Source organism: Leucoraja erinacea, chromosome 12, assembly GCF_028641065.1.
Source record: "Leucoraja erinacea ecotype New England chromosome 12, Leri_hhj_1, whole genome shotgun sequence".
NCBI lineage: Eukaryota > Metazoa > Chordata > Chondrichthyes > Rajiformes > Rajidae > Leucoraja > Leucoraja erinaceus.
The window spans coordinates 24,162,567-24,189,107 of record NC_073388.1 but is presented as its reverse complement, the minus strand read 5'-3'; the positions used below and the strand labels follow the sequence as shown (position 1 = coordinate 24,189,107).

Sequence of the window (26,541 nt, the reverse complement as noted above, 5' to 3'; positions counted from 1 at the left end):
AGTCCAGTTACCATTGCAACCCTCTGTCCTTTGAGGTGAGTGAGATTATCACATGCGGATCTAAAACCCTAACCTCTAATTCCAGATTTAATCCTTTCAAATTTGAACTAACTGTGTTTTATTATTAGTACTGTTACTATATAAGTCACATAAATGGAGACCAGGATGTTTGAGTTTGATTACTCTTTTGGTTATGTTAAGTGGTCTGAAAGGAATGGAAAATGAATTCTAGAATTTGGTTTGTGTCATCATCCTGTGCTGAAATTCCCATTGCGTTATTAGGCAGCCTAACTGTCAAAGAAGACACTAATAATACACATGAGTGTAAGCCATCCAGTAAATCAATGCCTTCAAAAATATCCAACTCTAGATCCTTCTCAAAATAATTAACCCCCTGCTTCTTTTCCCAGCCATAAGGACATACTTATGAAAGAAACTAGAGTCCTTGCTTATCCAATTATTACTGTATGCATCAAGAAAATAGACAGTTGCCTTCGTCAGTCTACATCTTTCCTCAGGCTTTATGAAAGCTGGGATAAGTTTCTAATGGTGCACAACTCCCTTCAATATGTCATCTTCATGTCAGCTAACTAGCGATTGCCTGCAAATGGTTTTTCGATGTGGGGCACTGTAACTGAGCCTAATATTTGGTCTGCTCATGCATGCTTTCAAGCCATGTCATCGGGTAAGTGATTCAAAACAATGATGCTCGCTAATTTGTTTCTTGTGAGCAAAGAAAATTGTGTTACTCTCTTTACTTGAGCTCAAGCCGCCTAATACTGTACAAACCAGGAAAACGATTGACATCTTCCTGATCTATAAAGTTTCGCTTCGACATCATTGACACAATTATTAACTGACCCCACATAACTATCTAAGAAATGGCAACATGTACGCAAGTGAATTTATTGCTGTATTGAGTGCTTCTCATTGGCTTTTGTTTCACAGGAAATGTATTCAAATCAGCCACCACTAAGAAAGGTGAATATTGTTTCAAATCCTCTTCTCCCACTCACTCCATTTCACTGTTTGTCTCCAAACCACATTGACAATACTCAATACAACATGCTGCTCTTACAATTGCCCCTGGGCTCTATTTAAACATTAACAAAGTCTTGTTAATGTTATTTTGCGATGCTTTAGAATAATTGTTTTACCAGTTAGCAATTATGCTTGCAGCATTTTGTGAATAATGGCTCAGACAGATCTTGCTGCAAGAGTTACCAGCATGGGGTAAATCAGGAGTCAATGTTGATGCGCAGTCAAAAGCAGAAAGTGCAGCGACTGCTGTCAGAAGAGATAAAAAGAAGATTACATGGAGATACTCCCACAGCCTCTGCCTGTAAATCACAGTGATTGCATGAACATGGAGCATTAATGCATTCATTCCACATTTCATAAAATGGATAGTAATTGAGAGTTTAGCTATCTAATGGCCAATGATTGCAATGAAGAACTGGTTTTGAAAAAAATAACTTCCAAATATGTTCTCTCAGAGGAAACTAATGTGGAAATGTAGCATTCCTTCCTTTTATATCTCTCCCGAAAGCCCATCTATTTTTCTCCATCTTAATTTCATTTATTGCACATAATTTAAGTGTGAATTATGTTCAACCCTTTGAGTTCCTCCAGCAGATTATTTGTTGCTCCAGATTCCAGCATCCACAGTCTCTTGTGTCTCCATTGGTTTGTCTAATCACTAACATGATACAGAATTAAAAGTGGTTCAAACAAGCTTGAAAAACTCAATTTGCAACTCTATGGGAGGTGAATGATAGACATTGGTTCCTTACCGCTAATGGTAACATTTGGGCTTGAGTGAATGGCATTCAGTGGAAGGTTATTGTACCTGAAGTGAGTTTTGCCTTTCTTGGTCTCCACATGTTGGCCAGAGAGTTAATCAATACCAATACTTTTATTTAATTTGGAAATAGAAATTCAATAAGAAATATTAATATCATTAATGTTATAATGATGTTAGCCCTCCAATTTTAAGTACTGAGAAAATTGGAGGGCCAACATCATTATAACAATATTGACGCTTGTGATGAAGTACATTCCTTGTATATTTTGTTACTAACTGGTACTTAACCCCAATGGCTTTTCTTCATGTGTTCGCCAAGATTCATCACTTAACAAATGGGATTATTATGTCATGTAATAGGATCAGAATTAGGCCATTCAGCCCATCAAGTCTACTCCACCATCCAATCATGGCTGATCAATCTCTCCCTCCTAACCCCATCCTTCTGTCTTCTCCCCATAACCTGTGACACCTGTACTAATCAAAAATCTATCTATCTCTGCTTTAAAAATATCTATTGACTTTGCCTCCACAGCCTTATGGTGGAGCTCCCTATAATACACTCATCTAACATGAAGCACATTCTAACAGAACACACCAGTCTATAATCCAAGGAATGCTGAGTTAATTTGTACTACCTCTCCTGTTGGGGTCAACTAAATCTGCACGGACTGAACCTACTCTTTACTGATCTGTGGGGTTCAGCAGCACAGATAAACACTTAAGTCATGGAGCTATTTGGATAATACTGAGGATCTTGATTTTCATCATTGTAAAACATAGAGAATATGACCAGCATCAGCACTGTTTTAAGGACGATTCATTGAGAATACAGAATAATTATTTTATCTTTTTTTCAGATGTACATGCGAGCTCAGTTTGATTATGACCCAAAGAAAGACGATCTGATCCCCTGCAAGGAAGCTGGATTAAGTTTTGAGACTGGTGACATTATCAAGATAATCAGTAAGGATGATCCCAACTGGTGGCAAGGCACACTGGAAAATACAGGCAAAACCACTGGACTGATTCCCTCTCCCGAGCTGCAGGAATGGTACACTTTGTTCCTACAAAGCTATATAAGAAAAGGAACGTAGATGGAAAAATATGGTGGTAGACCTGGAAAAAATATCCATAAAGGGGCAGTACCTTCTCTATAGGAAGGAACTTTAGTTACTAGTTTACATCGAAGATAAGGCACAAAATGTCGGAGTAACTCAGCGTGTCAGGCAGCATCAGTGGAGAAAAAGAATAGGTGACGTTTTGGGTCAAGACCCTTCTTCAGACATTGACCCTTCTGAAGACGGGTCTCGACCCCCAAAATGTCACCTATTTCTTTTCTTCAGTATTACTCCAGCATTTTGTGTCTATATTCAGTATCTTCTGTACTTCTGCCACTGCCTTCGCTACCCTGCCTGTCCCTTGCCTTCTCATCTTTTGTTATATCTCCCACATTCCTATTTTGTACCATCATTGAAATCATTACAGCACAGAAGCCCAAAAGTCTTTGTCGGTTCCCTGCATGTGGGTCTATTATTCTTGCCTCACTCTTTCTCCATGCCCCTGTAAATTAATGTCATAGTGCCTTTTTCTAAGACCTAACTAAATCTGCTTCCAACATCCCAAAAGGCACAGATGCAAATCACCTCTACTCTGCATTAAAAATATCTCTGATCTCATTCTCTATGTTTTACTCTGGACTTTAAATTTGTGCCTTGAATGTCTTTCCTATACTTACCACAACTAAAGTCATCATGAGCTTGTACACCTCCAACATTCATCCAAACCTTCTCTGCTCCAAGACTAAGCATGTCTGAACTTATTTCTGATAACCATCATCCTGGAGCTTTTCTTCATCCACACTATGACCTTTATATCTTCCCCACAGGGTGATAGCCAGGATTGGGCACAATACCCCAGTGGTGTGCTAATCACTCCTTTATCAAACATTCAATGCAATTCCCTGACACCATTTATGAAATCCTGCACCCTGAAACCTCTGTCAATCAGCTACTCAACATATACGGTTTAAGCACACCTGCAGCTGGTCTCTCTGTTTTTGTGCAATTTTTAGAGTTTTGCCATTAAGCTTATGTTGTCTCTCCTCATTCTTTCTGCCAAATTGTATTAGTATCTCATATTCTTCTTCATTGTCACTTCAGACTCCTTGTTTTCACTTCTCTCCCTTCCTCCTCCCCCGTTTGAATTGGCTACAACATGTGAATGGGTTTCTTATCATTTTATTTTCTATGCTGAACCAGTCGATAAGTTAACCATAAATTAAGCATTGGAAAGTTGGGACTCCTTGAGGGAGAAATTCACCCTCATTGGCTAAGTGTCTAGTGCATTTTACACTGCTTCTGAAGTCAATAGAATTCAATTTTGAAAGTGCAATGTGCTTTGGCTAATGTGTGGTGTACTTGATTCATGTGTCTGATGATGAGGATCAAACTCATTGATAGGCTTCCATTAATAGTTAAAAGAGCTGACAAAATGCTGATATTTATCTTACAGGACTTAGATATAAAGTAAAGCCAGTTGTGTGATATATCTCTGGCTGAAGATTTTAGGCTCAGAAGTACAGTAGAAACATACCAGATTGAAATAAGGAGGTGAATGCAGAATGTATGTATTTAGCTTGTACATGCTCATGTTGATTATGTCAAGGCCAATTACTTAAAAATGTGCTACCAAGCATGGTGGTGGCAAAAGTTAGAATTACCAGACAAACAGTCCAGCAATGAAATTCAAATCTTACCATGGCAGCTGTGGCATTAAAATACCAAATAACCTAAGCAGCAATGAGTGCAAAACCACTGGATTATTGCAATGGTAACTGATGTCCTTCAAGGGTAATTATCTTATCTGGTCTGGCCTGTGTGACTACAGACCCATGGCATGTAGTTGACTCTGTGCTCCTCCATGTTGAACAATGTTTGGAAAAATACTGGAAGTCACAAACGCATAGAGTATGCTCTTGATGGGGGGCATTAATGCCCATCACTGAGAGTGGCTTTGTAGCATCACCAGAGACCGAGCTGCCCGAATCCTGAAGGACACTGCTAACAGGCTGAGTGAGTGTGCGCAGGTGAGCCTACATGAAGGATGTACCGTATTTCCCGGCAATGAAGCCGCACCTGCGTCTAAAACGCACACCCCCATTTTAATGCGCAAAATTTTGAAAAATATAAAACAGACATTCGCCGTGGTGGCGGTCATTTCCATTTGCGGCCATTTCCCGTGCAAAACACAGATAATGGATACACTGGTGTGGTAATAAGAAATATAGCGTTTGGAATAAAATAACATTTAATTGTGCACAGAACAAAGATTACAGAGATTACAAAGACAAAAAGCATTCTAATCTTCAAATCCGAAAAATTCACTATTGTCATCCGAATCTTCAAAGCATAATACCGGTAATTCATCATGGTCATCACTGCTGTTCGAAGCATCACTATCATCAAAGAGACAGTCGTCTTAAACAACTTAAACAGAATTTACACATCTCCTTCCCTAGACCAGGTGTTTGAAGTGGCGAAATGGCGAAAATCCTTGCGCGAATGCATGTCCATTCTTATTGGATTACCGTTTCCTATAGGCCAGGGGTGTCAAACTTGCGGGCCGCATCCAATCCGCGAAGGAGTTAGATCTGGCCAGCGGGGTGATTTCCCTGATGTCAGAGCGGGCATGAAGTCGCCTTTTGCCCGCGACCTAAAATGAGGTAAAATTAGTTTGACACACCTGCTATAGGCCTATGAACAGCCTAGACTTCGGCCTCCAAGACGCAGCTAATTTTTCGGGCCTTATGTTAGGGTAAAAAATAGCGTCTTCATTGCCGGGAAATACGGTACCTACGTCTCCCTATCTTCACCAGTCGATGCATCTATCTATCATAATGTTGGTAGCAGTGACTATTGCTTGGTACATGTGGAGCCAAGATCACATCAAGGACATTCTCTATCATGTATTGTGACACCATTATTGCTTAATAGAGTAAACTCAAACGTGGACCAAAAGCAGGCAGGTTGGACTAATGGACATGGGACATGTTGGCTGGTGTAGGCAAGTTGGGCTGAAGTGCCAGTTTCCACACTTTAAGACTATGACTATTATATCTGGCAGCTCCAAACTGACATGCATGAGACAATCAGCAACAGCAGCTGAAATCGTGGCCTAGCATATGCTGCAACCATTATAATCAAGCCTGAGGATTCATTCCGATTCAGTCAGGAATGCAGAGGGACATGATGGGAGCAGCATATAAAAATAGAAGAAAGGGACCGTGAGTAATTCAGTGGGTCAGGCAGCATCTCTGGAGAATATGGAGAGGTGACGTTTCACGTTAGGATGAAACGGCATCTACCAATGTTCTACGGGGATGCTGCCTGACTCACTAAGTTACTCCAAACATAGAAAACATAGAAACATAGAAATTAGGTGCAGGAGTAGGCCATTCGGCCCTTCGAGCCTGCACCGCCATTCAATATGATCATGGCTGATCATCCAACTCAGTATCCCGTACCTGCCTTCTCTCCATACCCCCTGATCCCCTTAGCCACAAGGGCCACATCTAACTCCCTCTTAAATATAGCCAATGAACTGGCCTCAACTACCCTCTGTGGCAGAGAGTTCCAGAGATTCACCACTCTCTGCATGAAAAAAGTTCTTCTCATCTCGGTTTTAAAGGATTTCCCCTTTATCCTTAAGCTGTGACCCCTTGTCCTGGACTTCCCTAACATCGGGAACAATCTTCCTGCATCTAGCCTGTCCAACCCCTTAAGAATTTTTTGTAAGTTTCTATAAGATCCCCTCTCAATCTTCTAAATTCTAGAGAGTATAAACCAAGTCTATCCAGTCTTTCTTCATAAGACAGTCCTGACATCCCAGGAATCAGTCTGGTGAACCGTCTCTGCACTCCCTCTATGGCAATTATGTCCTTCCTCAGATTTGGAGACCAAAACTGTACGCAATACTCCAGGTGTGGTCTCACCAAGACCCTGTACAACTGCAGTAGAACCTCTCTGCTCCTATACTCAAATCCTTTTGCAATGAAAGCTAACATACCATTCGCTTTCTTTACTGCCTGCTGCACCTGCATGCCTACCTTCAATGACTGGTGTACCATGACACCCAGGTCTCGCTGCATCTCCCCCTTTCCCAATCGGCCACCATTTAGATAATAGTCTGCTTTCCTGTTTTTGCCACCAAAATGGATAACCTCACATTTATCCACATTATACTGCATCTGCCAAACATTTGCCCACTCACCCAGCCTATCCAAGTCACCTTGCAGCCTCCTAGCATCCTCCTCACAGCTAACACTGCCCCCCAGCTTAGTGTCATCCGCAAACTTGGAGATATTGCCTTCAATTCCCTCATCCAGATCATTAATATATATTGTAAATAGCTGGGGTCCCAGTACTGAGCCTTGGGGTACCCCACTAGTCACTGCCTGCCAGTGAAAAGGACCCGTTTACTCCTACTCTTTGCTTCCTGTTTGCCAGCCAGTTCTCTATCCACATCAATACTGAACCCCCAATGCCTTGTGCTTTAAGTTTGTATACTAATCTCTTATGTGGGACCTTGTCGAAAGCCTTCTGGAAGTCCAGATACACCACATCCACTGGTTCTCCCCTATCCACGCTACTAGTTACATCCTCGAAAAATTCTATAAGATTCGTCAGACATGATTTACCTTTCGTAAATCCATGCTGACTTTGTCCAATGATTTCACCACTTTCCAAATGTGCTGCTATCCCATCTTTAATAACTGACTCTAGCAGTTTCCCTGCTACCGATGTTAGACTAACTGGTCTGTAATTCCCCATTTTCTCTCTCCCTCCCTTCTTAAAAAGTGGGGTTACGTTTGCTACCCGCCAATCTTCAGGAACTACTCCAGTATGATGCCCTTTTGTGTAAACCAGAATCTGCAGTTCCTTGTTTCTACATAAAGATAGGATGTCAGCCTGGTAAAGCTGCTGGCCAGGGCCAGGACGAAAAGTTTGTTAAACAGCAGAAAAAAGTGCAATAGAGTACAATGCATCTTACAACCAACTGATCAGGTCAAATCTCTGAAGAAGTGTTTCGGCCAGAAACGTTGCTTATTTCCTTCGCTCCATAGATGCTGCTGCACCCGCTGAGTTTCTCCAGCAATTTTGTGTACCTTCAGGTCAAATCTCTGTTGTCTACCACAACTAGCTGTGAATGGTGGGGATGAATTAAACTAGCATGAGGAAAAGGCTCCTTGCCCTCCACAACGGCACAGCTGGGCATGGGAGTTCTAAATGTAAACACAAAGCATTTGATGCAATGCTTAAATCGGAAGTAACTATCTCCCAATTAGTCAATAGCAAAGTGGCTAAAGGCATGAAGGACAGTGCTTTCAAGTAGCGCTTACTGCCAATAAACGACTCACAGATTCCCGTGTTCAGTTTTGCCAGGATCGTTCAGCTCCTGGTGAAATTTAAACCATGGATTAACAAGATCAACAAGAAGTGGAGTGAGGATGACTGTCCCTGATGTCAACATAGCATTTGACTGAGTGTGAGATCGAGGAGCCCTATGAAACTGAGGTCAATTGCAATCAAGGGTTATGATTGGTGCCATACCTTAAACAAAAGATGGTGATTGTGAATGTTGGGCAACTCCTGGATGTTATTACAGCATTTTGCAAGGTAGTACCTTAGGTCCAACCATCCTCTGGTGTTTCATCAGTGACTTTCCTTCCATTGTAAGCTTACAAGGGTGGAAATTCGCACATTTCCTTCCAGTTACAACTCCTAAACAAAGTTACACGATATTACACGATATGCAGATGCCTCTAATAAAAAATTATTTAAAAAAAGATATTCAGGCATGGGTTGTTAAGTGGCATGTAACTAACATTCATGTAATGAAAGTGCCAAGCAATGACTTTCTCCAACAGTACAGAGTCTAACCTCACACCTTGACATTCCATGCCACTATCATGGCTATAAAAGCACCACAGAGAGTATCTTGCAATAAATGACTCATACTGCACCCCAAAACACCCCCACCAGCTACATGGCACAAAGTGATCTAGAACTCTATCTGCCTGGACCATGTGGTCTAAACAATTCTTAAGGAGTTCAGCACTATCTATGTCTAAATCCTTCAACAGAAGTGCGACAGTAATTCAACAAATGTGACACTACCTCCTTAGGGACGAGCAACAAAAGTGGCCTTGCCAGTGACACACAGAGATTGGAAACAAATTAAAGTAAAAATAAATCAACAAAATTCAATGTGTCAATCCAGAGATGCTTTCCTGGTGTGGGAATCGAAAACTAGCGGCAAGATCTAAAAATTATGGAGCTAGTCTTGTCAGGATTGAAAGAGAGGAACAGAAAAAACGCGGGGATCCAAAATGTATTCCCTAGCCAGTTGTAGGTGCTGAATCAATTCACACTTTTCCAGAATGCTTTTAACGTCTGTAAAATTAGGTAATGATATCATGTGACTTCATCAATTACAAATGAATGGAGTTGGGTACAGATCGGAGAGGAAATTAAAGCGCCCTATTAATTTACAACCAAGATATCAAGAGAATAAGAATTGTCAGTGTAATGTATAAATGTAATTGCATTCATGAATATTCCTTTTGTTCAGTCACTCTAAGCTCTTACATTGCATATAAGAACCAGACAAATATTTGCCCAGAGTGAAATCAAAGTCAAAAACCAGCTCCCTGCTCCTATCCTTTCAGCTCACACAAGAACCGCATTGTGGGAAATTAATAAGAAATGGCCCATAATTTTCTGTTCATTAAAAATAATAGGAGTAATGTTTGAAAGAGCACATTATTGACTCATGATTGTTTTAACTGCAACTCTTGCAGCATATTATTCATGAAACTAAGCAAAGTGACACCAGGGTAGCACATTGATATCATCATAAGAAAGGCCACAGGGCAATCTCTCAGACGTGTACTCATCTTACAGCAGATTCTATTATAACAAATAAAAGCTTAATGTTATTCTTTGCTAATGTTGTTACAGGCGTGTGGCTAATAGGAATCCAGCAAATCAGGATGTGACATCAGGATGTAGTGTATTTGGGAAGAAGAAAAAGCAGTGCAAAGACAAGTATCTGGCCAAGCACAGCGCAAGTATGACTTCTGCCATTTTTTACGTGGCATTGCTAATTAATTTTTGGGATACATGAGGGACACCAGATGCTTGCTTACCCTTCTGGTCAGAAGATGGGGATAGTAATTGCAAAAAATGTAAACTTATCCTGACGATCTCATTTTACTGTGAGGTCTGGAGCCACATGGTCAGTTCCACATCCTAAGGGAAATGATACGGATGAAAAAGATTACATTTTACACATTTAGCATTATTGTCAAGGCAGGCCATTGTCTGAGGCTCTGCCAAATCACATTTGAGAAGTTCCAATTAACTCTGAATTCAGCTATTCCAAATCATCCCCATCACATACGCTGTTTGTTTTAACTACTGAGGAACTGCACATTCCTTTTTACTTTTTAGGTAATTATTCTAATGTTCCTTGGGAAGACCTTCCCTTTTCCATTAACTCAAGTGCATTCAAGACTCCTGGTTCAGCAATCTCTCAATTTTAAAACCCTTCAAGGTCTTGACTATCTTTGTAAACTATCTTTTGTAAACCTTCAAGATATATCTGATCCTGGCCTCCTCTGCATCCCCATTATTAAATCAGCATTCAGCTGCCTCAACTCCAACAATTTTATGTTTCTAAACTTCAACTTTCTACCTCGCTCTTAAAATGTATTTCTTGAAGATTTTGGTTACCCGCTCTAATATCTTTCAGTCATATTTTATATGAAATGTTACATCTTGGTAAATCAAAGACACAATATAGTTGTTAAAGGAAAGCTGTGTACTGTGATATCAGAGCTGCCAACTCTCACTCATTGAGTGTGAATCACGCATTTCGCCCAATTCTCACGCCGATCACAGAATTTCTCACGCTCTGTCGTGAGAAATTCTGCGATCAACAAGAATTTCAAAACTCATATCAACTGCATGGGCCGCGGGTGTTGGAGAGCCGGGGTGGAGGGAGGGATGGGAAGCAGAAGCAGGGGCTGGCGAGTCACTCCGGCCATGGAGCAGCAAGAGTCCCGGGCCGTCGGAGGTGTTGCGATGCTACCGTGAGTCTCTGCACCGAATTCACCCTGGTGACCCGCATGGACCAGGCTGCGGCTCGGTGCATCCTGGAGGACAACCAGTGGCTGCTGGAAGTAGGTTCCAAGCACTGGGTAGAAGCGGTGGAAGATAGTGGCCTTCAAACGGGGGTGGTTGGAGAAAGCATCCTGCTTGCCTGCTAGATTTTCACTTACTGTAACTGCAGGAAATATGTTCCCGATGTTGGGTAAGTTCAGAACCAGGGGTCACAGTTTAAGAATAAGGGGCAGGCCAGTTAGGACTGAGATGAGGACAAACTTTCTTCACCCTGAGAGTTGTGAATCTGTGGAATTCTCTGCCAAAGAAGGCAGTGGAGGCCAATTCATTGGATGTTTTCAAGTGAGAGTTACATTTAGCTCTTGGGGCTAAATAAATCAAGGGATATGGGGAAAAAACAGGAAAGAGGTACTGATTTTAGGTGAACAGCCATGATCATATTAAATGGCAGTGCTGGCTTGAAGGGCCGAATGGCCTATTCCTGCACCTATTTTCTATAATTCTATGCGAGTATTTGGCAATAAAATTCGACCACTTGATTTTGAAGCATTCCCAGCGACACTACCTGTTTTTGGTCCATATCCCTCCAAAAATGGCCTATCCATGTATCAGTCTAACTGTTTCTTAAGTGTTGGGATAGTCCCTGCCTCAACTACCTCCTCTGGCAGCTTGTTCCATTCACCCACCACACTTTGTGTGGAAAGTTACCCCTTAAAAAGTTACCTCTTAAAAATACTTCAAACAAAAAACATTGAAATCATACTTCTACAATGCACTAAAACATGATTTTAATACATCAAATTTCAAAAAGTCCCTACCATGGGATGGGGCGGGGGGCGGGGGCAGCCCCCACCCTCCACTCGGTTGCTTCACTTGTTCACCGGGTACCCGCTCAGCCCCTCCCACTTTCAAAGATGCTCTGCGGCTCCTGGTTCAGATGGAGAGCACTGCCAGATGCGAGCGGGAAACTGAGGCCAGTTGTCCGTGATGTCTGGATCCCAATGCTCAGCACTTTGTGTTTCAGAGTTGGCTAATGTTATTGATTTGTAATTAGCCTGATTCGTAATTAGTTGACACAACCTTAATTTATTAATCCGGAATATCCAGGGGGGTGGGATAAGTGTAATATTAAAATGACATGCAAGGTGTCAGGCTGTCTGTCACAACATACAGCCCCAATAACCCATTATTTCCTTCAGTTAAATATTGGGAAGGTAGCACTATTGTCATTTGCCACTCAACTATTATGTTTGTTTATCTCACTGACTATTTCTACCCCCCCCCCCCCCCCCCCCCCCCCCCCCAAATTCCTTTGACAGGTTGAATAGAAATGTCCCCAATCTTGTTGTTTTATTAATTGAACAGATAGATTAACATCCTCAAGGAATGTAATCAGATGGAAACTGATTCAGATGCAATGTTTTAGAGCTTGTTCAAAGAAGGGGCATATTTTAAAGGAGTGATAGAGATACTTGCAGGGGAATGTGTGAGGAGGTTATTATTTGTCTTTAGTTTTAGCTTGAACCAGGACATCTGAAGATTCAAACATTAATATAGTAATTGTGCTGATACTGATTCCAACCAACCATGTAATGAATATCATCCATTCCGGAGGTTTTATTTTTCTGATGCCATTTAAACTTCACTTGGATTTCAATCACTTCAATGAAAAAGTAATTGGGAATGGGGAGCATTGGAACAAAAATTTGCCCTCGGTACATATTAACTGTAATATAATAATGTATGCATGTTGGTAGGTGCAATTAAAACAATTGTTTTATCATTGTTGTGTTATGAATACCACAAAAAATATTATGTACTCTCAAGATCACTTTAATAGAATATTATTGCTTAAATATATAGTTATTGTACTTTGCATTTGGGAAAAGTCCCAGCTGAGAGGAAGACAGCAAAATACTGAAAATATGGGGGTGAAAATGACTTCAAGACAGTTTGTTAGGAAAATTAAGGAAATGGTAACAGAATACGTATACAGCCAAGTGAGTATAATTTTATGGATGAGAAATTATGTTCAACCAATTGATGACTTCTTTGACAAAGTAACTAGCATGTTAGATAACAAGGAAGCCAAAGGATGTAGCAAATTTTGCTATACAAAATTTGGTCCGTGAAGTGCCCCATAAAGGATTACTGCATTAGATAAGCACCTGTGGACTTGAATGTAATAGGTTAAGTCCAGGGGGTCAGATATGGGGCTTTATGTGTGGGTCAGATATATTGTCAGTGCAGAGGGGCTAGGAGCAAGGCCAAGTGTGCATCCAGAGTCAAGGTCTGGAATAGTACTAGGTGTGCAGTCAAAGCTGGGACAATGGGAGTGTTCAGCACTGGGAACCTAAGCAGCTATGATCAGGGTAGAATAGGGGGCCAGGTGTAAGGCTGGACTCAGGGTCAGGAATGAGAGAAGGTATGCAACTGGAGTCAGGGTCAGGAGTAGTACCAGGTGTGCAGTGAGACCCAGGTTGGTCAACATGGGCCAAGTGCTTGAGTATAATCAGATTTCCATACATGAATACACTAAGATCGTTGATGTGCTGCACCTGTTGATCAGAGCCTGGCTCTACTGTGGAATGTAATTAGGAAAGTAATTTAGCCTAACCTTATTCATAGCTAATCCAATTTAAAGCATAAATATTGCATTCAAGTGTAAGTTAAAAGACTCGCTACAATATGCACCAGATTGCACAATTTCAAGCTGAAAAATCCAAAAGCTCCGTACCAATAGGAGGTGGGACACCCCCTCCCACCCCGCTCCCTCAGGCTTGGTCTCTCACAATTTCTCACTCCCGACTCTCACCCAATGTTGGCAGCCCTGGTGATATATTGTTGCCATACAGACTGAGAAATGTCCTGCTGTGTCCACAACAATTGTGTTACTAAATACTTTGAACTGATGTCACTACCTTCCAGTGCTTTAGCAGTTGTTACTTTATGCATCAAAGTGGCAGCAGTCCACTTTATTTCCGTTTAAACTTACAGCTTTTGGCTGTTGTTTCTCCATAGTTTTTGATCGCCTGGATCTGGTCTCATATGAGGAAGTGGTGCAACTCCCTGCATTCAACAGAAAGACTCTGGTGCTTCTTGGTGAGCATTGCTGATTAACTGCAACCCACTGTTTATAATCACATCACACTGTTTCACGTCTGTTTTGTTAGATTATCAAACTCTTTTCAAATATTAAATGTAGCTTTATCTGATTGGAAATTTAGACTAGCATAGCAGAATCCTTCCATTTAGTGGATGGATGGAAGACATGTGCATTCCCTATACTGTGTGCATTTCACCCAGCATGCACTTAGAATAGGTGCTAGGAAACAGAATCTCAGCCCCATCACTAAATAGAACACCCTGCAATGAAATATCATGTTTACTAATGCTCACAAGTGTACTGAAATTCTTTCCTATTCATTTGCAGGGGCCAATGGTGTCGGGCGAAGTCACATCAAAAATGCTCTGATTACTAAACACTCTGACAAGTTTGCATATCCAATTCCACGTAAGTGCCAGCAGAGGACTGCAGAAAAAACAATCATTGTATCATTGTTGTTGGAGTAAATATAACTTCCTGCCATTGTCTTATTTTTGTCAGTGTGGGTTCCTCTTCCTAAATGACTTTCTTCTTAGTTCTTAAGCCCTTTGCTCCTCTAGGGAGCATAGGCCATTGACAAATGTCCTCCACCTCACTCGGTTGTTGGCAGTTCTTTCGAGATCACCCCAGTTGAGCCCACTCTCAGACATTTCTGTCTGGACACCTCTTCTCCAGCTGTTCCTGGAGCGACCTCTTTTCATTTTTCCTTGGAGGTTCCATTTCAGGGCTTGCTGGGTGATGTTTGTGGCAGGTTTCCCGAGGGTGTGTCCAATCCATTTTCTCCTTCGAATTTGCAAGTCAATGGGCTCCTGGCTTGTTATTTTCCACAGGTCCACATTGCTTACTTTGTCTCTCCACCAGATGTTAAGTATTCTCCTAAGGCAGGTGTTAATGAATGTTTGCAGCCTGTTTGTAGTGTTTGTTGTTTTCCATGTCTCTGATCCATACAGCATCACCTGTTTCACATTTGAATTAATGATGCGTATTTTGGTGTTGATTGAGCTCCAGATCTTCCCGAGCATGTTAAACACCACCCTAGCCTTATTGATTCTCCTTTTTGTCTGTGTCTGCCCTTCCGGTGATGTCTGCAACACTGCCTAGGTATGTGAATGTTTCTATCACCTCTAGAGCAGTGCTGTGCATAGGGATAGGGTTGCTGGTTTTAGAGTGAATCCTCATCACCTGTGTCTTTGCTGTATTGGGTGCAAGACCAAGTTTTGTTGCAGCTTGTGAGAGTCTGTCCATCTTCTTCTGCATTTGTATCTGTGTGTGTGAAAGGAGAGCTATGTCATCTGCAAAGTCAAGATCATCTCGCTGCTCCCACATTGTCCATTGAATTCCATTTCTTTTCCCATCAGTTGTTTCCATCATGATCCAGTCAATTGCCAGAAGGAACAGGAATGGTGACAATAGACATCCCTGCTTGATGCCAGTCCTGACACTAAAGCTCTGAGCGAGCTGGCCTGCATGCATAACTTTGCATGAGGTTCCATCATACGAGTTCTTGATTAAGTTTATGATCTTGGTGGGAATTCCAGTGGTCCTGCCATAGTGTTGTCCTGTCTAAGCTGTCAAACACTTTCTCAAAGTCGATGTACAGGGACGTGTTCCATTCAATAGACTGCTCAATGATGATGCGTAATGTTACTAAGTGGTCTGTGCATGAGCGATCCTTCCTGAATCCTGCTTGCTGGTCCCGTAGCCTCTTGTCTACAGCTTCCTCAGCAAGTTTGAGGATAGACAATAGGGGCAGGAGCATAGGTGCAGGAGCAGGCCATTTGGCCTTTCGAGCCAGCATCGCCATTCAATGTGATCATGGCTGATCATCCCCAATCAGTACCCCATTCCTGCCTCCTCCCCATATCCCCTGACTCTGCTATTTTTAAGAGCCCTATCTAGCTCTCTCTTGAGAACATCCAGAGAAAAGTGTTTCCTCGTTCCATCGAGAGGATGACCCGGTTGAGAATTTTACTGGGTACAGAAAGTAGGGTGATCCCTCAGTAGTTGTCACATTTTCTTAGGTCACCTTTATTTGTCATTTTCACGATGTTTCCCTCTGCCCATTCTGTGGGTGGCCTTTCCTCTTCCCAAATTCTCCCAAAAAAGCCATGTCTGTTGATGAGTGGTTCAGGTGGAATATTGTCACGGCCAGCAGCCTTGCCAGTTTTCTGTTGCTTGATTGCAGGCTTTATTTCTGATTTTGTTGGTCCATCACACTTAATTCGTAGTGGTATCCTGGCTTTGGTAATGTTTGTCTGTACAGCTGGTGGTGGCCTGTTTAGGACTTCTTCAAAACGTTCTACCCATCTATCGAGCTGCGTTTCCTGGGTTGAAGGTAGAGAGGGAGGGGGAGAGAGAGAGGCAGAGGCAAAGAGAGACAAGCAGCGGCAGAGAGAGGCATGGGGAGACAGAGAGGCAGAGAGGAACGATCGCACTTTATAACACGGCGCCGGGCCATTCTGACCACCGCCGCCAAACAACCCCCGCTCCCCCCATTGCACCCTTCTTCACGGCGGCCCTGTGATGTCTCGGCTTGTACAATTCGAGGGAGCTACCCGGTAACAACACTAAGAACAGCTCCAGACTGCCGTGCTCCCCGACTCTAATCGACACAACGCCTTATGGACACATGCTCCATCCTGCGCTGAGCTTGCTGCGGGCCAGATAAAATCTTGTGGCGGGCCAGATGTGGCCCGCGGGCCAGAATTTGGAGATCCCTGGCTTAACCCAAAAATATTTGTACTTAAAGGCCTTGGTTATAGCAATTCAATTTGGGGCACTCTTTTTAGAGATTGTTTTAAGATGTCAGCTGAGAGGTTGTGCCTTGACTTGGTCCCCAAAGAATGGTTTTCTTAAGGGCCTGTCCCACTTACGCAACCTCGTGGTCGCTTGAGGCGTACGGGCACTGTAAGGCCGGTCCCACTTAGAAGCGCGGAGTTGTGCGGGGCTGGTCCCGACATCGCGCGGGGCTCCGCAATTCTTGCAGTGGCTGAAATCTTTGCGCGCCAATGGCCTGTCGCATGCAGTGGCATTGCGGTCGTACGCAGCGTCTTGACGGCGTACGCCTAGCGCGTGGCGTTGCGCGATGACGTCACCGCCCGGCGTGGCGTTGTGTGAAATCACCGCCCGACGCCCAAATTCAGCCGGTCTGCCTCCTGCCCAGCTGATTGGTAAGCATGACGCAAATGACGTCACGCGCGAACTTAGCGCGTTCTTAGCACAAATTTCGCGTGAACTCCGCTTCCGTTTGGTCGCGCCAAACGCACGCAATCGCATGCAAGTGGGACAGGCCCTTAAGTCTCAGGCTCTTCGCCAGGAGAAATCAACCAGGTCTTGCACTGAGAACATCAACAGTGCTCCACAAAGCAACTGTAGGATCTGCAGTGTGCCCAAGCAGAAAATGTGATAGTTGCTCTTAAATCTACTTCACCAAGGACACCTAATACAAAATTAATTAAAGTGTGACGAATTATGTATGCACCTTTTGTGTACAAATTCATGAGAGGAATAGAGTGGGTAGATGCACACAGTCTCTTGCCAGAGTAGGTGAGTCGAGGACCAGAGGACATAGGTTTAAGGTGAAGGGGAAAAGATTCAATAGGAATCTCTGAGGGTGGTGCGCGTATGGAACAAGCTGCCAGAGGAGGTAGTTGAAGCTGGGACCATCCCACCATTTAAGAAAGTTAAACAAGTACATGGATAGGACAGATTTGGAGGGGTATGGACCAAATGTGGGCAGGTGGGACTAGTGTCGCTGGGACATGTTGGCCGGTACTCATTGGGCTGAAGGGCCTGTTTCCACACTGTATCACTCTATGCCTCTCGCAAAGATTATAAAAGCTGTTTCTTTATGTGTCATTTTGTGTTATCGTTAAGCTTTTCAATGTCATCCATGTGAGTATGTTTACTGAGGAATCAAATCATCTTCAATTTGTGGAACTTTCAATTCAAATTCCGTTGCAGGCATAAAGGGCTCCAAAGGGAAAATGCAGAATTGTTGGCAAGTTTCCCATATTCCATTACAATATTTTGCTCTGCGCTAATTGGTAGAATTATAATCTGATTCACAGAAACAACAGAAAATCTTGCTTTTCCACTTCACAATCTGCTCCCGTCTCCCCATCTCACAAATATGAATCTTTTATACCTATTTTCCGTTACTAGACACTTCAAGGTCACCAAAGAACAATGAAGAAGATGGAAAGAGCTACTACTTTATTTCCAATGATGACATGGTGAAGAACATCACCTCAAATGAATTCCTGGAATATGGAAGCTTCCAAGGGGCCATGTTCGGAACAAAGCTGGAGACAATCCGTAAGATCAACGAAGGACAGGGGAAAATTGCAGTGGTGGACATTGAGCCCCAGGTATGTCCCAAAATTGAACTAACAACTATTAAGATTGGATTAGAGATACAACGCGGAAACAGGCCCTTCGGCCCACTGAGTCCGTACCGACCAGTGATCCCCGCATATTAACACACACTAGGGACAATATACATTTTAGGCCAAGCCAATTAACCTACAAACCTACACTTCTTTGGAGTGTGTGAGGAAACCGAAGATCTCGGAGAAAACCCACGCGGTCATGGGGAAAACTTAAACTCCGTACAGACAGCACCCAGAGTCAGGATCGAACCCTGGTCTCTGGCGTTGTAAGACAACTCTACTGCTGCACCACCGTGCTGCCCTACTCCAGAGGATTATATTCTAATGTTTTATTATAAAACATAAAGCTTCCCACTGAATACACAGTGGGGGACATGGTTTGTTGGACACCATAGATTAAACTTTTAGTGTATGGGAAAAGATGACTAGAGCATAATAGGGCCATCTCATTCCTTTGGCTACTTTCCCAACAGCTTTTGATCCTGTTGCACTTTCCTTCCTTGCAATCTACTATATGGCCAATTTTGCTGTCATCTGCAAATCTACTAACAATGTTAACTATATCTATCTAGGTATGTTGCAAAGCCTACCTGAAGCGTCGCTGAAAATCTGTCGCTGCGGGTGTGCGCGATTTTGGCGCCGTTTAGAGTAGCAATGTTACAAAATTTTGAGATTTAAAAAATCAAATCTGTAATTTATCCCATCAGCATAAAAAGAAGTTTAATTTGACACCTAATTCACTTTCATATCTCAAGTATTTAAAAAGTTATGGCCATTTTCATACTCGGAAATTAGCATCTTGTTCCCTATTGATTTTCTATGGACATAAAAAAAAAGCTGTGATCGTGTGCAGTCAAAAGCCCATAACCTTCTTAAAAATTAAGAGAACTGAATGAAATTTAGTTATCGTAGATTGAACCATTCTGAAACAAATATAAAATAATCTTACTTGGATGACAAGAAATTAAAGCATATAATTAGTTAGTTACCCAAGTGTAGCTAATTTTAAACTTCAATTACTAGATCTAAACATCTATCCATTTCTTAATAAATGATTAACATTTTTAAGTAGCCTAAGTATCCAAATAATATTCATAAATAATTCACAATAAAACATGAATTCCCTCACCCTGAGCACAGGATCGCCCCAGTGTTGCGTCCTCAGCTCCTTATTGTACTCCCTGTACACACATGACTGTGTGGCTAGGTTCAGCTCCAACTCAATAATTAAGTTTGCTGATGACACTGTGGTGGTGGGCCTGATCTCAGACAACGACGAGAAGGCCTACCGGGAGGAGGTGGCTGGTCTAGCACTCCGTTGCCAGGATAACAGCCTCCTCTTGAACATCCAAAAAAAACGAAGGAGCTGATCATGGACTTTAGGAGGGCACATCATCCAAGGACGTACACTCCATTGAGGATAAATGGGGATCCTGTGGATAGGGTGAACTGTTTTAAATATGTGGGAGTCCACATCTCCGAGGATATGACATGGGCATCACACGCCTCAGCACTCGTGAGTAAGGCAAGGCAGCGCCTTTACCACCTCAGGCAATTGAGGAAATTCAGTGTCTCCGAGGATCCTCCAGTGCTTCTACGCAGCGGCTGTGGAAAGCATCTTATCCGGGAACATTACCATCTGGTTTGGGAATTGCTCTGCCAAGGCCAAGAAGGCTTTGCAGAGAGTAGTGCATTCGGCCGAACGTACTATGGGAACTTCACTTGCCCCCCTGCAGGAACTATACATCAGGAGGTGCAACTCCAGAGCCAACAATATCATGGGAGACCCCTTCCACCCCTGCAACGGACTGTTCCAGCTGCTAGGGTCAGGCAAACGCCTCCGTTGCCACACGGTGAGAACGGAGAGGTCGAGAAGGAGTTTCTTCCCAGAGGCCATTCGAACTGTAAACGCCTATCTCACCAGGGACTAACTCTACTGAACGTTTTTCCTTCCATTATTTATTATGTAAAAGAATATGTGTGTTATGATTGTGTTTATAGTTTGTTTGGTTGTTTGTCTTTTGCACAAAAGTCCGCGAGCATTGCCACTTTCATTTCACTGCACATCTCGTGTGTGTATGTGACAAATAAACTTGACTTGGTCTTCCTGTAAAATGATGTTTACATGATTTTGTTTTGTAATGCTGTAGGTTAAATGCTATCTAAGCTTTGACATTCTAGGACAAAAATGTTATCTCCGCTCAAAACCAGGCATATCCAGCCATCGAGCAATGTACTATCCTTACCCTGCATGTATTCCCTCTATTGCCAGGCCCTGAAACTTCTCAGAACGGCTGAGTTCGCACCATTGGTGGTTTTCATCGCTGCTCCCTCTGCAACTCTGCCAGGCACTCAGGTATAGAGGTTTTTTTTACTGAAGTTAAGTTGAAATCAAATTGTTTCAAGTTCAGAAAAAATGAGTACAAACTCATCTGCGGAATGGAGAAAAATAATTTGGATTTACAAGACCTAAATCAGGAAATATGGAAAATAAAATAGTGATCATGGCAGTTTCTACAAATGAAAATATGTGTTGTAACCCCAGTTAAGAAATATCTTGCATTCACACTACCCTCAGTTACAATTAATCTGGGCAGCTCTAACTGAGAAAAGGGGGGAAAATGCTGTTTGAGAACTAGAGGTTTGTATCAACTCTCCCATGATCTGTAGAAAGGCCACAGGATCGAATTTTTTTAATAGGCTTTTTTACCCCCCTCCATTGTGTATTGGAACTCAATAGTTAACTGCATCAATTAGATGAAACAGAGCAAGAAGGCTATTTTTAAATAATATTCTGGATTTTAAAATATAGTCATGAGAACAAAGGTTTCAAAATGTGATTAATCTTGGTGCTGTGATTAATAGTCATAACACCTAGAATTATTATCTCATTATAAAGCAATATTAAATAAATGGTAAGATAGGGGATAGCTTGCATGCTTCATTCTATTGAAATTGAAATTTTCAGTAATGGATTGGTATTGCTGTCAATCATTATTAATATTCAAGGCGAACAGTTTAGGAAAGTCCCCAAAACCATTCTTCCATAATTTTAGCGTTTGTCTGGATCAGAGCCACGATCGTACACCGTGCCTGAATTTTCATGTATTTTCATCTTTTGTGAGGAAATATTTTTTTAATATATCAAAAGAGCATATGTAACCGTAACAAAGTGAATTGCTGCTAATAAATGGTGGAAAAGGTTCAAAGTGAAACAGCCACCTCAAGTAACACTGGTCATTGACAGTGGCAGGGAACTTGGATTAATTGAGCAGTGTGAAGCAAAGAAGTAAAATCAAATCCAGGAAAGCAAGGGGCAAAAGCAGAGGAATGTTCATTCAGGGTATTCATTTCTATTGCTTGCATTTAAATCAGCTCAATTTAAATAGCATGTTAAGAGGTACAAGGGGACCAATGGCTATATGGGCTGGAAAGTCATTTACAGTAACAGCGAACAGAAGGGGGGGGGGGGGGGGGGGGGGGGGGGGGGAAAGAAGCAAGTCTGATGGAACACACCAGGTCAGCCAATAATTAAGCAGAAACAAAATATGGAGCCCCAACTCAGAAGAGGTGTGAAATCAGCTTTCAAATGCGATGTAAGCGTTATTCATTAGAGGTAGAAATAATAATATGGATAATAAAAATAATCCCAATATACATTAACAAAACCTGTAGAGGCAACAACACTTAAACATTAAAATTGACCATCTTGCACATCTATCTATAGCTCCGAATTCCTGGCTGTGGCTTTTGCAGGCAAGGCCAGCATTTAATGGATCCATCAACAGTAAAAGACACTCCCTTGGTTTAGAAAGCTGGTGATAATCACTGCCACATCCAATTAACAGACAAGGGATTTTTTTTTCTGGTCAAAGGCTAATCTAGGTTATTTTTTTCTCCCCAGGCTGAATCTCTCAAGAAGATCCAAAAGGAGTCTGATATCCTACAGCAAACCTATGGACATTGGTTTGACCTGACACTGGTTAACAATGAACTGGAAGATACAGTGCAAAATCTGGTGGAGGCAATTGAAAGTGCATGCACTACAGCACAATGGGTGCCCGTTTCATGGGTCTATTAGTGCACCGTTGGAGAGTGGGTACAGGAAATAAAATGTACTTTTTAGAATTCATTTAATCCCAAATCAGAGTGCAGTTTGGAGCGGTCATTTATACCGAAAAACATCTCCACTAGCTTTTTAAGAGTTCATCCAATTGATTCATCTTTCTCCAGAGCCATCAAATTTTATATACTTTAAAAAAAGTGACTGTTAACTAATGGGATATTTACAATCGTATTACTCAAAATGTCAGCTGTCTTGCCTAGTGCATAACTTGCGTTTGCTTTAAGTAGCTTTCCTACAGCTATTGTATGTGGCCCTTTAATGTACCTGGCCTGTTATTTAAACTCCTCTCCATCATTGTAGTGAATGACTCTTTTAGACTATCTTCTATGTTCAATATTGCAGCATTTGCACAAAATAGAGAACAATAAAGCATCACTATTTTACCAGCAGATTCAAGAATGGGACATACAGGTCATTAAGCTCAATACAGTGCCCTCCAAAGTGTTTGGGACAAAGACCCATCATTATTTTATTTGCTTCTGTACTCCACAATTTGAGATTTGCAGTAGAAAAAAAATCACATGTGGTTAAAGTGCACATTGTCAGATTTTAATAAAGGCCATTTTTATACAATTTGGTTTCACCAAGTAGAAATGACAGCTGTGTTTATACACAGTACTCCTCTCCTTTCAGGGCACCATAATGTTTGGGACACATGGCTTCACAGGTGTCTGTAATTGCTCAGGTGTATTTAATTGCCTTCTTAATGCAGGTATAAGAGAGCTCTCAGCAGAGAGTCTTTCCTCCAGTCTTTCCATCACATTTTGAAACTTTTATTGCTGTTTATCAACATGAGGACCAAAGTTGCGCCAATGAAAGTCAAAGAAGCCATTATAAGACTGAGTAGCAAGAATAAAACTGTTAAGAGACATCAGCCAACCCTGAGGCTTACCAAAATCATCTGTGTGGAACATCATTAAGAAGAAAGGGAGCACTGGTTCACTTACTAATCACAAAGGGACTGACAGGCCAAGGAAGATCTCCACAACTGATGACTGAAGAATTCGTTCTATAATAAAGAAAAAACCCAAACAATTGTCCGACAGATCAGAAACATTCTTCAGGAGCCAGGTGTGGATTTGTCAATGAAGGGGACTAGCCCCGAAAACAAGCATAAGTCTAAAGATGGCTGCAATACATGCCTGGCAGAGCATCAGAGAAGACAACTGGTGATGTCCATGAATCAGACTTCAAGCAGTCATTGCATGCAAAGGATATGCAACAAAATACCAAACATGACTACTTTCATTTACATGACATGCTGCGTCCCAAACATTTGGTGTTCTGAATGCAGGGGGGGGGTGCAAGATATAGTCAGGGGGGGGGGGGGGGGGGGGGGGGGGGGGGGGGGGTGGGGGGGGGGGGGGGGGGGGGGGGGGGGGGGACACACTGCTGTAATTTCTACATGGTGAAATCAAAATGCATAAAAATGGTCTTTATTAAAATCTGACAATGTGCACTTTAACCACATGTGATTTTTTTTCTATTACAAATCTCAAATTGTGGAGTAGAGGCAAATAAATAAATGTTTGTCCCAAACATTATAGAGGGCACTATACATACCCTCGAAATGCAAAATGATCTTACAAGTCCACATTTGAACTGCAGTGGGGAATGGTGCAAGATATAGTCAGACATGTCATGTCTTTTCACCACAGTACTGCCAATGTACACACCCAAGGATAAAGTACATGTTCTAAATCCTCTAGTCAACTTGAAATTATGCAAAATATTAGGTGCTAAACATTAACTGCAAGGGTACACCATTTAAATGCTAAATTATGTAATTTTCTCATCCAAATGAAATGCTTATTGAATAAAGGCATTTACCTCTAAATTGCTGGAATAATTAGGTTTTTTGACTGACAACTGAAGCACAGCTCAAATCACTGCAATATTTAAATACGTTCAGGATCACATAATTTTGGATTAATGTGTGAAACAGGACAGTCAATCAACGAGCAATCATCTTGATTAATCCAATCTTCTTGCAATTAGCCTAAAGCCTTCTAAGAAACATAGAAAATAGGTGCAGGAGTAGGCTATTTGGCCCTTCGAGCCTGCACCGCCATTCAATATGATCATGGCTGATCATCCAACTCAGTATCCTGTACCTGCCTTCTCTCCATACCCCCTGATCCCTTTGGCCACAAGGGCCACATCTAACTCCCTCTTAAATATAGCCAATGAACTGGCCTCAAACTACCTTCTGTGGCAGAGAATTCCACAGATTCACCACTGTAAAAAATGATTTTCTCATTTCGGTCCTAAAAGACTTCCCTCTTATCCTTAAACTGTGACCCCCTTGTTCTGGACTTTCCCAACATTGGGAACAATCTTCCTGCATCTAGCCTGTCCAACCCCCTTTGTAAGTTTCTATAAGATCCCCCCTCAATCTTCTAAATTCTAGCGTGTTCAAGCCGAGTCTATCCAGTCTTTCTTCATATGGAAGTCCTGCCATCCCAGGAATCAGTCTGTTGAACCTTCTCTGTACTCCCTCTATGGCAAGAATGTCCTTCCTCAGATTAGGAGACCAAAACTGTACGCAATACTCCAGGTGTGGTCCCACCAAGACCCTGTACAACTGCAGTAGAACCTCCCTGCTCTTATACTCAAATCCTTTTGCTATGAATGCTAACATACCATTCGCTTTCTTCACTGCTTGCTGCACCTGCATGCCTACTTTCAACGACTGGTGTACCATGACACCCAAGTCTCGTTGCATCTCACCTTTTCCTAATCGGACACCATTCAGATAATAGTCTACTTTCCTGTTTTTGCCACCAAAGTGGATAACTTCACATTTATCCACATTATACTGCATCTGCCATACATTTGCCCAACTCACCCAACCTATCCAAGTCACCTAGCATCCTCCTCACAGCTAACACTGCCCTCCAGCTTTGTGTCATCCGCAAACCTGGAGATGTTGCATTCAATTCCCTCATCCAGATCATTAATATATATTGTAAATAGCTGGGGTCCCAGCACTGAGCCTTGCGGTACCCCAGTCACTGCCTGCCATTCTAAAAAGGACCCGTTTACTCCTACTCTTTTGCTTCCTGCCTGCCAGCCAGTTCTCTATCCACATCAATACTGAACCCCCAATACCGTGTGCTTTAAGTTTGTATACTAATCTCTTATGTGGGACCTTGTCGAAAGCCTTCTGAAAGTCCAGATATAACACATCCACTGGTTCTCCCTCATCCACTCTTACTAGTTGCATTCTCGAAAAATTCTATAAGATTCGTCAGACATGATTTTCCTTTCATGAATCCATGCTGACTTTGTCCAATGAATTCACCACTTTCATGGCTTGGCAATGTGGATAAATGTGAGGTTATCCACCGGTGGCAATAACGGGAAGAGACGACGTTACATAAAAAACATTGCATATAAAAACACCATAAAATACATATAAAAGCTCAGTATATCTATTTTTTATAAAATCTGATCTTGGATGTTTATGTACTTGTTTGCTCCCTTGTGTGTTTGATTCTCTTTTTCTGAGATTCACATCACCTCGAAAAACTGACGCATTAACGGCGAATTTTTACATATTCCAGTAGAGATTTACCTCATGATCTCAAAAATTTCATCTCATCTGAAAATTTGATTCATTATTTCCCCGAGTTATTTCTTCAAATTCTTCACCAATCTGAGATATTTTTTGAAGTTAATTGACAAGCTGATGACGTCACGATGGCTCGGCTCCTCCGCGGCCAGCTGCAGTTGTCAAAGCGCAGCCTGCTGGCCAGTTTTCTATGATCTGCGAGTTACATAACCACCTCCCCGCGCAACTCGCACTCAGCCGGCCGCAGCTCCCCACCCTCGCCCCCCGGGCTCTGGATTGAAGCTGCTGAACACGCAGCAATTTGGTTGGGCTTCCATGGTCCCGAGAGCTGCCGAGGCCCGCTGAGTTCAAGTCT

At 42.2% G+C, this 26,541-nt stretch overlaps 1 protein-coding gene across 2 annotated transcripts in view; it reads left to right on the top strand.

Annotated features, from left to right (window-relative positions):
* LOC129702192 (55 kDa erythrocyte membrane protein-like) overlaps positions 1-23,907 on the top strand; it is a 63,039-nt gene extending 39,132 nt beyond the window's left edge. The window contains exons 5-13 of one of the 2 annotated variants that reach the window (XM_055643830.1): positions 1-35; positions 949-981; positions 2,665-2,858; positions 9,826-9,935; positions 14,011-14,091; positions 14,423-14,503; positions 18,260-18,465; positions 20,759-20,842; positions 22,391-23,907. The exon at positions 1-35 is cut by the window's left edge and continues 34 nt beyond it. In XM_055643830.1, the coding sequence (XP_055499805.1) occupies positions 1-35; positions 949-981; positions 2,665-2,858; positions 9,826-9,935; positions 14,011-14,091; positions 14,423-14,503; positions 18,260-18,465; positions 20,759-20,842; positions 22,391-22,567 (1,001 nt within the window). In that variant the 3' untranslated portion in view covers positions 22,568-23,907. The remainder of the gene's footprint in view (positions 36-948; positions 982-2,664; positions 2,859-9,825; positions 9,936-14,010; positions 14,092-14,422; positions 14,504-18,259; positions 18,466-20,758; positions 20,843-22,390) is intronic. The other variant, XM_055643831.1, reaches the window with a different exon arrangement.
* The last annotated feature ends 2,634 nt before the right edge of the window (positions 23,908-26,541 follow it).